Source organism: Hirundo rustica, chromosome 6 (genome assembly GCF_015227805.2).
Source record: "Hirundo rustica isolate bHirRus1 chromosome 6, bHirRus1.pri.v3, whole genome shotgun sequence".
NCBI lineage: Eukaryota > Metazoa > Chordata > Aves > Passeriformes > Hirundinidae > Hirundo > Hirundo rustica.
Window position 1 is genome coordinate 23,080,936 of NC_053455.1, and position 14,931 is coordinate 23,095,866.

General features: G+C 40.8%; 1 protein-coding gene across 8 annotated transcripts in view; it reads right to left on the reverse strand.

Annotated features, from left to right (window-relative positions):
• TTLL5 (tubulin tyrosine ligase like 5) overlaps nt 1-14,931 on the reverse strand; it is a 122,835-nt gene that overhangs the window by 40,220 nt on the left and 67,684 nt on the right. For all 8 annotated transcript variants that reach the window (XR_005701179.2, XM_040065934.1, XM_040065930.1 and 5 more), the window contains one exon: nt 10,221-10,375. Coding sequence is in view for 7 of the 8 variants with exons in the window: in XM_040065934.1 (XP_039921868.1) it covers nt 10,221-10,375 (155 nt within the window). In the remaining variant the exon portion in view is untranslated. The remainder of the gene's footprint in view (nt 1-10,220; nt 10,376-14,931) is intronic.

A 14,931-nucleotide genomic window follows, 5' to 3' on the forward strand; every position in this document is an offset into this window, starting at 1 on the left:
GGAATAGGAGAGTGTCTGGAAACTACTATCTTTTAGCACTACGTAGCTTTTTTGCCCACTCTTCCCTTCCTTTTCTTTTTTAAGAACATATCTTTCAACTACTGTTACAGAATGAAATCCTAGAAATAACTGCATGTAATAAAGGATTCTTGACATTTCCATCCTGACACTGCACAGCCCAGCCTTTACGGCACATTTACAAATTCTTGTAATTGGCACTGGTTCTAGACAATCCAGTAACAAGCTTTTTGAAGTGAGCCTTCTTGCTCATTACCAACCAAAGCTCTCTTATCCAGCGCATTTTGGTCAAACTACTCAATTGCTGATAGTATCCAGTGTCGAGTAGAGACTAAAAAAGTACTAATAACCAAAAATGTTACTCATTATACAAAATGTTACTCCCTAAACAAAAAGTTGGCGCTCCACAGCAGAGTTCCGGTTGCTGCATCTTCTTCAGATTACACAACATATCTACCCCTAGGACCTACTGAACAGGATCACCAAGCAAAGCCGTCACCACATACACAGAGAAACTGAAATAATCCTGGCAGAAACTGAAATAATCCTGGCTTTTTTACATTTTTCCCTTCCCCTTTTTCAAAAGATATTCTTGCTAAATACTGGACCCCTGCATGGTTCACAAACAGCTGCTGCTTGATACCTGCAGCCCAAAGAAACCAACAGCATGCAATTCGCAAACTCTGGTGGTCAGCTACAAAACTTTACCAGTCAGAAAGCTAGGGGAAATTAGGTGAAAGCAGAATTTTCACAGGAAAGGGCAACTAACAGTTTCAGGGACAGGAAAGGGGTTTCTTCATGCTTTTGCAGGGATTTCCCATTTATATCATGGTACAAAACACCAAAAAGATTGTTCATCCTGAGAAAGCCAAGCTAAAGCATGACCTTGGTCTGGATGGAAAATATCAAAGTGTATTACTGGTGGAAAGTTCACTAAACAATGGAAGATAGCTTGAAAACAAAGCCTAGTAGGAAGGAAAACCCTTTGGCCCTTTTTGCCACCTTCCACTCTGGCATTTGTACTTGGTCACTGAAACCCTTAACTCAACTGAGCTTGATTCCAGGCCCTTTGGCTGCTGACTTCATAGGGTTGTCCAGGGACTGCCCCACAGAAGGGCGGCCTTCTGGAAGGCTTTCTACATGGAAGTCAGATCACACCCTTCTCCCAGCACTGGACAGGCTTACTGAGATAGCAATATAATCCAAATTCAATTTCTCTTCCTCAGCTGTACAACACCAATGTCTTCAACACAGCTCTTCAAGACCTTTGCTCTCACAAGTAACCAAACTTCCCTTCTCACAGTACCCACTACACCTCCATTTTCTTGAAGTGAAAAGGTACAGGGCAGACTTGGTAATCTCCAAAGTATTCACAATGAGCTCAACTTCAGGATGGTCCTGGAGACCACGAGGCAAATGAAAGAAAAGTCACTAACCCTCTCTTGTCTTTCATAAGCCTGGTTTACAAAGGGGATTTCCATTTCCACAAAGCAGCATTCTGTATGCCTGATAGGGAAGATACAGAACATGCAGCCCCAAGATTTCAGAGTGCCTCTCTGTAACACATAGGAGCAGCAGAGTTCAAAGATGGGCCCATTCAATCCCTCTGTTCTCAGGCCAGATGGACCTGCCCTAAGATCAGTGCCAGAAAGGACATTCTTCTGGGAAACTTCCCAATGCCCTTCTCAGCTGCACAACTGTGAACTAATTCCAACAGCTATGGCATGGTAGCACGGCTTTCATTTACACTTCACTACGTGCAAGGCAAATCAACGGATAAAATTTCCTTCAAAGATCCTTGTGTGAGGAAGGGTCACAGATGGATAAAAATATTGTTAAAAGAATTAGGAAAGGGGAAAAACCAGACATTCGTGGGATTCCCTGACAGCTCTGTGCAGAAGGAAGGGCTGGGCTGGAAAAAACAGGGCCTCAGGTTCTTGCCAAGCTGTCTGAGGCCCGTCCTTTCCAAATTGCTCAAAGAAACAGCCAAGGCTCCCTTGTAACCCTTTCAGGACTCTTTTAGAGAGGAAGGCTGCTGTAGCCAAAGCCACTCTTACAGAGCACCAGAATACAGCATTCCTACAAGAATGCAAGGAGCAGAATAGAGCTCCCCCATGAGAACTACAGGCACATTAACCATCTGAAAACCACTCTGGAAAACAACTGTTTTAACGGTGAATGGGAGGTTTAAATAAATGCAGAGGAAAGGAAGATACACTGGTCACTTTGCAACATGAAATATCTAGAACTGATACAGTGTATTTCAAATACCTCCAAGATCAGGATAACTGGGGAAACATTATGAGTCAAGTAATGCAACACACTAGAAGATTTCAACTTGTTCGACATTGAATAAGGTGTTCAATAGAACAGAAAAGACCAAGCAAGTTCCATCATAGCCAACAAAATCCACTGGTGCAGGAAGAGTTGCCTAGCAAGGAATGGGAAAAGAAAAAAAAAAAAAAATCCCTGAAAAAAATTAACTACTTACACCTGTTGCTCAGTTTGACATTTACTGTAATAATCAAAGAAAAAGAACTGCATATTAATAAAAAACTCAGTCTTTAGCACGGTCAGAAGCCAACAAGATATTGCTATATGTAAGCTGAGATAGAAATTAAAGATACACTAGTGTTAATTACATGAAACTAATGTTTTACCCCTTCTTGACGTACTGTTTTCATTTCTTTTCATCTCTATAAAGATAGCCAGACAATTATTAAAAGGCCAGGAAGATTTCCATTTAGAATTTGAAAATAATGGAACTGTTTAGTTTAGAGAGACAAAAAAGAAGGGCGATTATAAAAAAGATAGAGAACAAATAGTGCAGAAAATAAACCAAGCATTTCTGTTTGCCTGCATGTGATCTTACTACAGGTACAGAGAGTTTTGGCAAGTTTTGCAAAAAAATTTAAAAAGGAAACTTTTGCATAATATGCACCACCTGTGGAACTCACTGCTACAACTCAATGGGACTACATTTTTTGCAGAAGGTAAAATACATGATTAATGACAATATCCACACTAGAGTACACAGAACAAAGTATTGCAAGACCTACATGCCAGCTGTTAGCAGTTGGAGGGCAAAATCTATCTCCCCCTCAGAAAGATAATTTCCCTGCTGCCCATCAGAATATTTTCTGTACTAATGACAGCGGAGATAGCTGCTCTGAAGCAGAGGATGGGGAGAATTGAAGAGATTGGCAGCCCAGTCCAGGACAGCAAATCCTGTGTTTACATTAGGGTAACGTCAGTTTGTGGAGGCAGCTGAAATAATTTTGCTGTATTGGACCGGGAGATGATTACTCGCCTCCACTTATCAACATGGGCTGCTTGCTCTCCATAGTATGCTGTAGGGAATAGTAGCAAAGATCCTCCTATCTCCTCTGGAAGTCATGCAGTCAGAAAGAAGCCTGGTCCCCCTCAAATTCGGAGAAAATGTAACTGTCCAAGGCCTGCGGATAAAGGCAATGCAGACGCCGTGCCCCCCGTGCTCAGCCAGGGCCCGTGCAGGGGAGGCACCAGGCCGCAGCTCCAGCAATGCTTCCCAGAAGCAGCTGAGAAGAGGTCACACTCGCACAGCTCCACCGGTGCCCTGCTCTGCCCTGCTGCGAGGCCCCAGTTTTCGCCTCCAGCTCACAGCCCCAGCGCTGTCTCCTACGGTCTCCCCGCACGCAGCAAAGCCTCCCTTGCCTCTGGAAAGGGTCCTGTGATTAATCTCACTTATTACCTCGGAAAAGTAACAGTGCGGCGGCTGCCAGCCAAGTCCGACTCAACAGCGTCTGGGGAGCTGAGGCTGCAGGGCCAGGCCTCAGACTGTCTGGGCAAGTCACGAGCTTTCTGCCTTTCCTCTCCTGGAGCCTCCAGACAGACAGAGCCAAGGCCTAGCTGTGGGAAGCAGGGATCCTTGAGGACTGTGCCAATCCATGGTGCTGAGGCCCAGAGCAATTTCCAAGCAGGATGGAGAGCAATTGGCCCTGACAACACAAGTTTTCTTAGTGTGACCAATATGTGTATCAAAAAAAAAAAAAAAAAAAAAAAACAAACCAGAATATAAGGCAAGCCATGTATTTCTGAAGTTGAAGTCAGCCTATATGCTTCCACACTTAACAAGTTGTCACTGGTGACCCTGGGAGACATGCATGGAAAAAAAAAACAACAAACAATTAAAGGCAAGAGGGTGTTGAGGCAGAAGTTACAGGCACAAATATGCACAGATGCACAGGGAGAAGAAGAACATGCACAAACTGGAAACAGGGTGACTTGCAAAAATGTACAGCTACCCAGGCAGTAGTTCTATTTTTCACCTGCCCTCCTCAAACCTCCTCTGAGCAGGAAGTAATAAACCCCAAATTCAGGGCTCTCAGAAACACTGTCTCTCGAGGACTGCAGGTACGACCGGCATGACAGAGCTGCTGAGACGATGCAGACAGAGATCACAGAAAAATCACTGAACCCACCCTCAATTGCTTCTCTGCCTCAAATAAAGAAATGGAATTAATTCAGGCATTAAGGTAAAGAGAAAAGAACAAGCACTGTGGGGAACAAGGAAAAGACATGGCTATGCTAGCACAGGGCTGCACTCAGAGCTGTTGGGCTGCTGTTGCTGTCACTTCTGTACTGCTTAGCCAGGGAGGTGTTAGGATCACTGCAGTTTGCACAAACTGAACTGAGAGCCTTCTGTGTCACCCTCGATGCTTACTGCTTTCTGCCGTCATTTCCTCCAGAGGCATCAGCATAGCAGAGCCTCCACGTTACCTTACACCTAGATGCTGTGCAAACAAATAGGCTCTGAACCCCTGGCAAACACAGAGCCAGAGAGCAGTCAGGTAGCCTTCACTCTGCAAGAAACTGCAGGGAACTTTAAAAAACTATCTGAAAGAGAATAAAGGTACCGTCAACCCGGAGCTACAAGGCAACACATACGTAACAGAGATTTATTCTTATAAAAACTTGGCGTTAGCTGCCGACATCCCAAGGAATTCTCTTGTCCTCCCTTCTAGCTGCAAGCCCATACATAGCTAACTCTGTCCCACAGCCCCACCTGTGACACCCGTGCTGCTTCTGCCATGCTAAGCCCACCACTAAGTCTAGCTCAAGAGTCTTGCAAAAAAGCAAGACTGTCCCATCAATTGCTCACCCTTCTATCCTTGTAAGAATCACCCTGCACATCCTTTGTCTATTCCAGTCTCCCTCTTCTCACTGCTTCTCAGAGCCTGTCTAGTCAGGGTCCAAGCACAACTTCTTATTTCACATTGCACACCTCCAAAGTTTAAAATAAAAACTGAGGAAACAACAAAGCCACTTTCACCTTCCCTTCATGTCAAACACAACCAACTGCCCCTTTGACACAAAGGACTGACACCGGTGAACCATAATTAGCTGGTGACTGCTGTCTAGGGTATTTCTGGATTTCTGGCAAAACTCAAAGATTCAGTGAAACTACAGAAGCCAAATACACCAGTTCAGAGAAAACTCTCAAATGAGACCTGGGATTCTTCCTCACAAGTCCAAATGATATACATTTGGTGTGATCAGAGCATCTGAAACCTAGAACACACATTATACGTACCCCTAGCAGTAAAAGAAATTGGCATGAAGCAATAGTAGGTACTAGGTGAGGAATCAGGACATCCACTACACAGCCAAGGCTAAGGAAGGCCAGCAATTAAAATCCCTGATTTGGGAGACTGTCAGGGGATGCAGCACAGCAATTTTAATTTGTGAGCTGGTGTGTGCAAGGGAGCAGAGTGTACAATCATTTTCCTGTAGAATGTTTGGGACATAAATTAATATATATTTTCTAGCAGAGCAGGCCCAGGAGGCTTTTTAAGTAGTACTGGATTTCCTGCACCTACCTTGTTGATTTGTACATGAGCAGTAAATATATACAATGTGACCCAGAAGTATCTGAGATGATAAATGTCTAGACAGCATCTTCCAGTTTTCCACCCTATTTGATACCTCTAGGCAAGGAAAAATAAAAATGGAAGTACCCAAAGCAGAGACTGTTTGGGAAGCTGGACATACAGCAGGTATGTGCACACAGCCTATGAGGCCCTGAGAGCTATTACCACCACTGAGAGTGATACCAGAGTAAATTAAACTTAAAATCCCCTTACATCAGAAATTTGAAAAAGCACGTGTTTATATAAATTTAAACCAGATTAGACAAGTCTACTAAAAAACCATGATTTCTTGATGAACCTGTGCACCTTGGCAGAAATTATGAGCTAAGAAGTATTTCAGACATGTCAAGCAAGGAAAAGAGGAGAATTCCTTTTCTCTGACTGCAGTAGCCCTTCACAGGCTCTCTAATATAAATTTGACTACCATTCTACCCTCTGACTGATGACAAGGAAGCCTGCCTGGCTGCCCTAACCAAATTAGGTAACTCTGTCAGAAAATCCAAGGGAAAAATATGCTGAGCAGTTTAGAAGTACAAAGTCAGTCTTCAGTTTGAGATAGATGCTATGAAAGAGCAAGAAGCTAATGAAACACAGATCTCAGAAAACACTGACCATTTCACTGCTGAGTTGCCAATTTACCGCCCCTATGAATTCTACAAGATGAACATGAGCAAGGATGGCTGCTGCTGAATCCAAGGTGCTCACTGAAAACACAGAAATCTGTACCAGCTAGAAAGAAATCTTTTTTGCTAGTTTTGGTCCAGGTCTTAAGGGACTTAGTGACCTGCAGAGCCCAAGCAATTCTTGGAGATGAAATCCACTGTCTTTTTTTAAAAAAAGTGGCATAGCAGCTGCAAATTCCAGTGCCAGAAACCTCTACTACCCTCCACCTATTGTCCTCACAACTAGGGATTATGCTGCTATTTGCTAACAGGTACTTCAAAGCTAGTTTATGTTCTGAATCAACATGTTTCATTCTGTTAAACACATGATTTTTTACCTTTAAACCAAGAATGCTTTCAGGAGAATGCTTTTTCAAGAAGAGCTGTGAGTATGGTTTTTGCTTCAGCTGACTTGCAGTTTCACTGGATAATGAAGAATCACTCTCATGGTTGCTGTCCTTGGATTACATTACTAAAATTGTGATAAAAATCACATATGGTCATCTTTAATAACTCTACTACAAAACATGCAATTGCATTTCATGCCTTTACAGTACAATGTGAAGGAGTGACAATCCTGCCCAATGGACTGAGTGAGTGAGAACCTGAGAGAGAACTGAGATAGGGTACTGAGATAGGACTAGGATTAAAGAAGGAGAGAACAGATTGGGCATAACTTCATTGATATACAGAGGGCAACAAAGACAGGCCTGCAGCAAATGTGGCAGTGGTTGATAATCATGTCACATTAGTCAGAAGTAAGGCCACTGCAGCTTAGAACCTCTTGTGCAGCCTTGCAGGCTTCTTTATCTGAGGTGCAGCAACAGGCTAGGCCCTCATTTGAGTGGAAATAGTGCCAATGCTTATAGAAAGTGGCAAAAAAAGAATCTCAAAATGCACAGCAGTTCAGATTTATAAAATAATATTTTAACATATCTAGAATGGTCCTGTGTCTCTGTATTACAAACCCAAGACCTCCTTTGCCTTTTGGCAAGCAGACTACTAATTTGGCACCTTATCTCATGCAAAGAAAAGGAATCTACAAAAGAAAGGATAACTTCCTTTGAGATACATTTAGATAAGTCAGTACTGGGAGAGTAGGAATTAAATGGGAAGATGATTTGTCTGAAAGAATAGACTGAATCCTACAGATTTGCAAGCAAACCAAAATTGTCTAACAAACGTCAGCAGTACTAAAATGGCTTAAATTTACCACAGAGGCATACAAAAACTGTGAGGACTGCACTGCAGAGACAGATATTTGAACTGGAGCTAAGTGTAAGCCAGATAAGAGACCTATTTAGAGAACATTTCCATCCATGCTGAATTCTGCAACTGATAGATGAGAATCTCAATGGAACAAAACAGGAAGCTTTTCTTCAGTCATCCAGCACTGAGCACAGGCTGACACCCATCAGATGTACCTCTATGAATTGCTTGCTCCAATGTAACAAATCAAGTAGCAAAAAAGGCATTTATAATACAAGATAGCCATCTCCATATATCATGACCTTGATATTCCTTTTGGAATTCTCTCATTAAACACAAGTTCACAGACCAAGTAATCAGCACTGCCTCTAGAATTTTTTTTTCTTAATTTCCAGATTTACACAAAACTCTTAACTCCCAGTATTTTGGCCATTCAGTAAAAGCAGCCATGAAGATAAAATAATTTAATAGGGAGTCTTAAGGCATCTTTCCGACTCTTGTTCTGAGGATAAAAACAGAGCAACTGAAGTAATGAAAGAATAAATGACTCCTAAAACGTTTGAAGTTGTGACTGGAAAATTCTGAAGTATTTTCAGATTGCTGTACAAAATAAAACAGAAACTTTAACTAAAGGCATTAAACTATGCACACAATGAGACACTACCCTGGAAGTCATTCAGAGTGGAGCTCTGGGCATTAGTGGTGGGGTTTGCAGCTGTCTGTGAGCCCATGCAAAGGTGCAAACAGAGCTGAAAAGGGAATGGAAGCTCTAGGACAGCCTGCATGCTGCTGCTCTCCCAAGCCATGTAGGAGGCGAAGGCAATTTACACCTGTTGGATAGGTTCTTTATTTGGACTAGGTAATAGCTTGCCTGGATGGCATCCAAGAGCAGAATCACCACCACTTCTCTCAATAACTTTAAACCCCTGAAGCAAGCATTGTGCTGGAACAGAAACAGGCCAGGAATTCATTTCTCACATTCCTCTCCTTTAGGCAGGATGAAAAGTAGTGACTGATGAAATAAGAACAATTTTACTTGAGCTTTCCAAATCCCATTACAATCTTTCCATTGAAGGACCCATTTGGGAAAGGATCACCATTCAGATCACATGCCTTCTGCACTGTCTTTTTCCCTTTCTCACTTCCCTCCATTTTCCAGTAGCATTTAGGCACCAGTGATAAAAATCAGTATTTTCATGTACGCAGTGCTTTCCAGACCTAAACTCATGTCTTGGAGGAGCTCTGCGTTATTATTCTGTTTTAAAAGACAAAAATGAACACTTAAGCAAAGGAATCAATATTATTTACTGGAGTGGCAAAGGAAGAAGTCAAATCTCCAGCAGTCTTGGGCTTGTATTCCAGCCTGGTTACTGCAGCAAGTTTGCCTTGCTCCTGGCTTCCAAGATTCAGACTTCAATGCAAGTAAATCTTACTGCTCTTTGAATCACAGGAAGAATGGTTTTACTGCAGAATCAGTCCTCTGACCTGATTCCAAAGAGTGTATAAGCCATAAATATAAATTCCAATGTCCAAAATTAATGTAGAACATAAAGAAGACATCTGGAAAAAAAAATCTGATAAACATTGCTCTTTGAACAATCTAAACTTGATATTCACAGAAAAAGCACAAAGATGAGGACTTAGCGGAGATTTTTGCAGCATCAGGTCTAAAAGTTTGTATTCATACATGTCTCAACACCAGCAAAACTAAACAACATGCAGAGATAGGAAATGATCAAGGAAAATCTGATATTTCCTTTTCATGCACCATGTTCATCTATGCCTTTATTTCACCATAAACCTGACAGCTCTGGGAACATAGCTATTTTCATCGGGCTAATTTCTAGACCTGAGAGGAACCATTACTAAGCCCTCAGAATCACAGAATTGTTTATCCTAGAAAAGATCTTCCTTGTAAGATCCTCAAGTCCAGCTGTTAACTTTAACACTAACAAGTTCACCATTAAAACATGTCTCTAAGTACCACATCTATACATGTTTTAAAAACCCTCAGGCGACCTAAGCGGCCTGTTCCAATACTTGACAACCCTTCTGGTGAACAAATTTTTCCTAATATCTAATCTAAACTTTCCCTGATGTAACTTGAGGTCATTTCCTGTTGTCCTCTCAGTTGTTATTTGGGAAAAGAGACCAACACACACCTTGCTACAACCTCCCTGCAAGGAGTTGTACAGAGCAATATTGTGCCCCCCACTCCCCAAGACTTCTTTTCTCCAGGATGAACAACCTCAGGTCCCTTAGCTGCTTCATATCAGACTTGTGCTCCAGACCCCTCACCAGCTCTGTTGCCTTTCTCTGGACATGTTCCTGCATCTGAGCAAGAAGCCAAACACAAATTACTTATGAACTCCTGAGTGATTGCATTCTTCTTCAAAAAGCTAGAGCAGCAATTTTAACTTACCTGACTTCTGAAGAGACAGATCTTTTGTCATCTCTGTGAGTGTCTGACTGAGCAGGCCACAGTGACCCTCTTTTGTTGAGTGGTGACCAGTAGCTCTGTTGGGCAGCTGCATTCCCCTTGCTTATAGCTCCACTTGACAATTCCAGGTTTGTTAACTGAAGAGGGAAAAAAAAACCCCAACAAATGAAAACAACAAACAAAATAAAAACAAACCCAAACAAATTATCATAAACAATTAGAAGCCAAGAAAAGAGAAAAAAGGTATCACTAAGTAAATGGGACACAGTATGTACTAAGAGAAGTAAACTGCTAGAAAGCGGGAATATTCAAATGCAAAAACACTGTACCAGTTGCATAAAGCAGAGAGAGATGACTGCTCTGCATAAAGCAGTGAGAGATGACCAAAATTCACCATGCCTGAGATGAATTCAGGGGCCAGCATGAAAATTACAACCCCTCCATTCACAGAAAAACAGAGAAGGAAATGGACAAAGATGGGGCAAAAATCCCAAAGTAAAAAAGTTCCTGCCGTGTGAGAAATGAAGTCCACATGCACTGATCAAAAGCTAGAAGCTTATATTACACTGAGCAGAGACCAGAGTATCTCTCCATTCACCGTGAGCTGTGTCAGTAAGCCAACCATATGCACCCATCCTGCCTCTACCCCCTCTATAAAAACATACAGGCACAACCCAAAAGCATAAGTACCTTGGACACAAAATTCAAACCAAAACTCAACCAAACATTAAAGAAACTCACACAACCACTTACAAAGAACTGTGCTCACACAAGGAAATGCACAAAAATCATGTTAGGTGTACATTTGCAAAATCAAGCTCTAAATTGCCATTTCAAAGCATGGGGGACAAAGAGATTTAGAAGAAAAGTTCTATAGAATTAAAATGCACAAAATATCATTTTAATCGAGCCTTAGTTTTGACTGGAATACTTCACCTTGCCTGAAGTGTTCTGAAAACTGAACAATAAGCACAGAAAACATTAACTCAAATGAATAAAGTTTAAGAACACTCTAAGCAATTGAAGACAAGATCTTACAGTGGGACAATATCAGGCAAGTTTAATAATGGGTAATGTTATCCACTCTATATGGAAAATAGTATTAGGTGTCATTTTGGTGCCTTTTATCTCACCCTTAATGTTGTTTTGTTCCGTAGAATTTAATTAAAATTTAAAGCATCTTCATTGCAGTAACAGAAAGCTTCAAATTAGATTTAGTTCTGACTGTGCCAGGCACTATACAAATACCTAACAATGGCAGTTGCCAGTCACAAAGAATTTATTGTCTGAAAAGAAGGAAGAATAGTAAATGATGCAAACACAGAAGGCAACATGGTAAATAAAATAGGTTATATACAATTCTTAGCTTGTCAGCAACAGTGATCACAACTTTGCTGACACATCTAATGTGTGAAATGAAGATTACTTCATCCAATTTTCTCTCCTCATCATCTTGATGCCAAGAACCATTTAGTTTGATGAAATACCAGCTCAATCCCACTCTATTACTGTGTCATGCTTTCCTTTTCAATTATCATTGTATCAATGTATCATTGTTTATTTGAAAGCTGTCTTTTTAAGACAGGTGAGCAAACACCTTAGCATGGGTAATAGTGACATTTCACACATTCCCGACAGACAGGTGTTTAAACTACAGCAGGATTAAAAACAGGCAAAGGATTCAGAAAGAGAGAGAGAACACCAGCAAGACTGTAAGGTTTAGCTGCAGCCAGCCCACCCAGACAGGTGCTATTACTTGTTACTGTGCCATGCTTTGAGACATGTCAGCTGCTATAATTAGCTGGCCAGGATGTTGTTTGGGAGGATTACTGAGGCACCCCCAACACATCTGTGCTCAGCAGTGGCTTCATTTCCTAATCTTCCTCTGCAACTGATGCAACCGCATTCTTCCCTTTACAGAGGCAAACACTTAGCAGCAAATCAGTTGGTACTTTGGTGTAAAAGGTAATGTAGAGCACCTGGACCACAACACCCATATAGAAGAGCTTGTAGCTTCAGAATAGTACTAACGGAGCAAAACCAAACAAATAAAAAAAAATCTCTCTGAAACCAAGAAAGGCAAGTGGGGCTCAAGAGAAAAGGTGGGTTTTGGTGTGAATCTATAAGAATTTAGTTAGTTTTCAAATTGAGTTGCAACAAGATGTGTTTAAACTCTCCTGCTTGGTAAGATTCCTGTTTTTCATTAGCAGTGATTGACTTCAAAGTATTTTTCCTGACATTAACAGTATGACAGGAGGCTGTGTGGACTGCACTGCACACTTCAAACATCCCAATTTTCAAACATCTCCTGTCACATCTACACATTCTTTGTGGACCTTGTAAAAGGCAAGACAATACACAGCTAATATCTCTCACGATAGACGGATTCATAAAGTTTTGCTCCAATTTTTAAACTGATTGGGACAGCAAAGATGTCAGAACCTGAAACAAACATGCTGACTGAAGAACACCATGACACAGTCAATCCCCAAAAGCTCTCACAGAAGAAAAAGAACCCACTTGATGTACTTCTATTCACGATAAAACATGAAAAAATGGGGGGAGGGGAGAAGAACATGTGGGTTGTCACAACCATATCAATAGACTGCTGTGTTAGAAACAGTACATATATGTACTATTTACTTCAATATAATGCTAACAAGCCAAAGGACAAATTATTGCATAATGCTGAAATACTTTTCTACATTTATTTTTAAATGCTATAAGGTAAAGTTATGACTGCAATACACTTGGCTTGCCAGCAGAGACACATAAGCTTAAAGGAATCGATTTCTACGGTCATGCCTTATTCAGGGAAATTTATTTCTGAGAAAACCTTAAGACTGAAAGCAAGGCCACAACACATTATGATATTCCACAGTGCTGAATATAGGAGTTGAGGAGTTTGTTTTTGTTAATCTGCTTTAAAAATTCAATGTGAAATATGAACTCTCCAAGTATAGATAGGAATAAAAACTTCAGGATAGAATTTACTTCCAATTAATAGCAGCCTACAGACAAAGATCCATTGTACAGTACTTCTAAGAAATCACAAGCAACAGTCAAAATAGAGCTTAATATCTTTTACTTTTCTGATCCACATTATACTAGTTCTTCAAGAGTTTCCCATTATCATATTCAATGATAATTTTCTATAATAAAGTTAGTATTTTCTTTTTGATCTTCTCTAATGGTTGAAATAAGCTAAAGCCACCAATTATAAGAACCAGAAAAAAATAATAATAATAATAATAATAACAACAACAACAACAATAATAATAATAATAAGTGTTGTAGATTAGCCTCCATGGATTCAAGAAAAGACACCTGAAACCCTGAATGCTTCTCTTGCTAGTTGGTAGGAATCAACCAGGGTGAACAGGGACACATCACCACTAGAAGTAGTTACTCTGCCCCTCTTGGCAGGCAGTGAAAAAGTGACTTAAATTTTCATTACCAACATCCTGAACAGCAGATCCAAAGTTTCACTGGACATGTTACAGCAAGCAACACACTACAAATTACCTACTTGATCTTCTCCAGTTGGCAGTTTTAGCACATTTCTGGCAGAAGCCAGTCATATCTTGTTGCCTAAAAAGTGGTGATATACAAAGTCTAAAGATCATTTCTCTTACTTGGAGCCACACTGCATCCTCGCAGTTCACACATCTCACATTTCCATTTGGATCTTTTTGACTGCTGAGGAGGAAAAGGGGACTAGAACTCAAGATATATTTCACATGTCAAGCCTAAAAGATATGCCAAAAGAATGTAGTACCCATAGGCCTACTTTGTCTCTTCCAAAAAAAACCTTCAAAACGATAAAATTTTCACAGTGAGAAGCAGGAGACAAAGTTTTCAGCACAATGTACCCTATCAACAGGTTACAAAGGCATACATGAACGAACTGTTAACTGAGAAACCTTTTTGTTTAAAGAAGGATTGGACAAGGATCATGATAAGATACATGTAAGATCACTACCCCTTTGCCTTAGGATCAGGCCAGAACCCTTAAATTGTGATGAGTCAGACAGGACAAGACGACACTGTATCATGAGCTCAAATAGGGAACCATTCCACTTGAAAACTGAAGATGTGCAAAATGTTTTGTAAATGTGTAGTATGTTCTCCTTTGCCTTTCAATCTATTTCTACCCATACACTTTGTAAGCATATGTATCCTTAAGTTTATACAGTTTGACTCCTTCAAAACCCTTCAGTCAATCCCTAATTCTCCATTTTATTACTTATTGTTCATCCAGCAACACCAACATTATCCAATAGCTTGCAAATGAACTGTGCTTTTTCTTTCATTACCCGGCTTCCACAGTCACAAGTATTTTCACTTGCCAAGCCTTCCTCAAACACAGATACCCCTAAGGCTTTCAAGATCCATGAAATCTTTAACAGAAGGGAAGAGCTAAGAACTTGCTACACAGAGAAAAAAAAAAAAAAAAAGAAATTTTGCTCTATTCTTTAAGTTAATTTTCTTTGTTCAGCCTCCAGAGATGACTGACTAGATGCTACAATAATATAAATACTCACTGTTAACCTGTCCTCTCCCTAGCGTGTGTTGCATTTTCCTAGCTTTACCACAAAGCTCCCAGGTACATCTGGGATCCAGGACAGGCTTGCAAGACTTGGTCAAACACAGCTTGCAGGTCTGCCAGTACCACTGGAAACAGTTCCAGCTG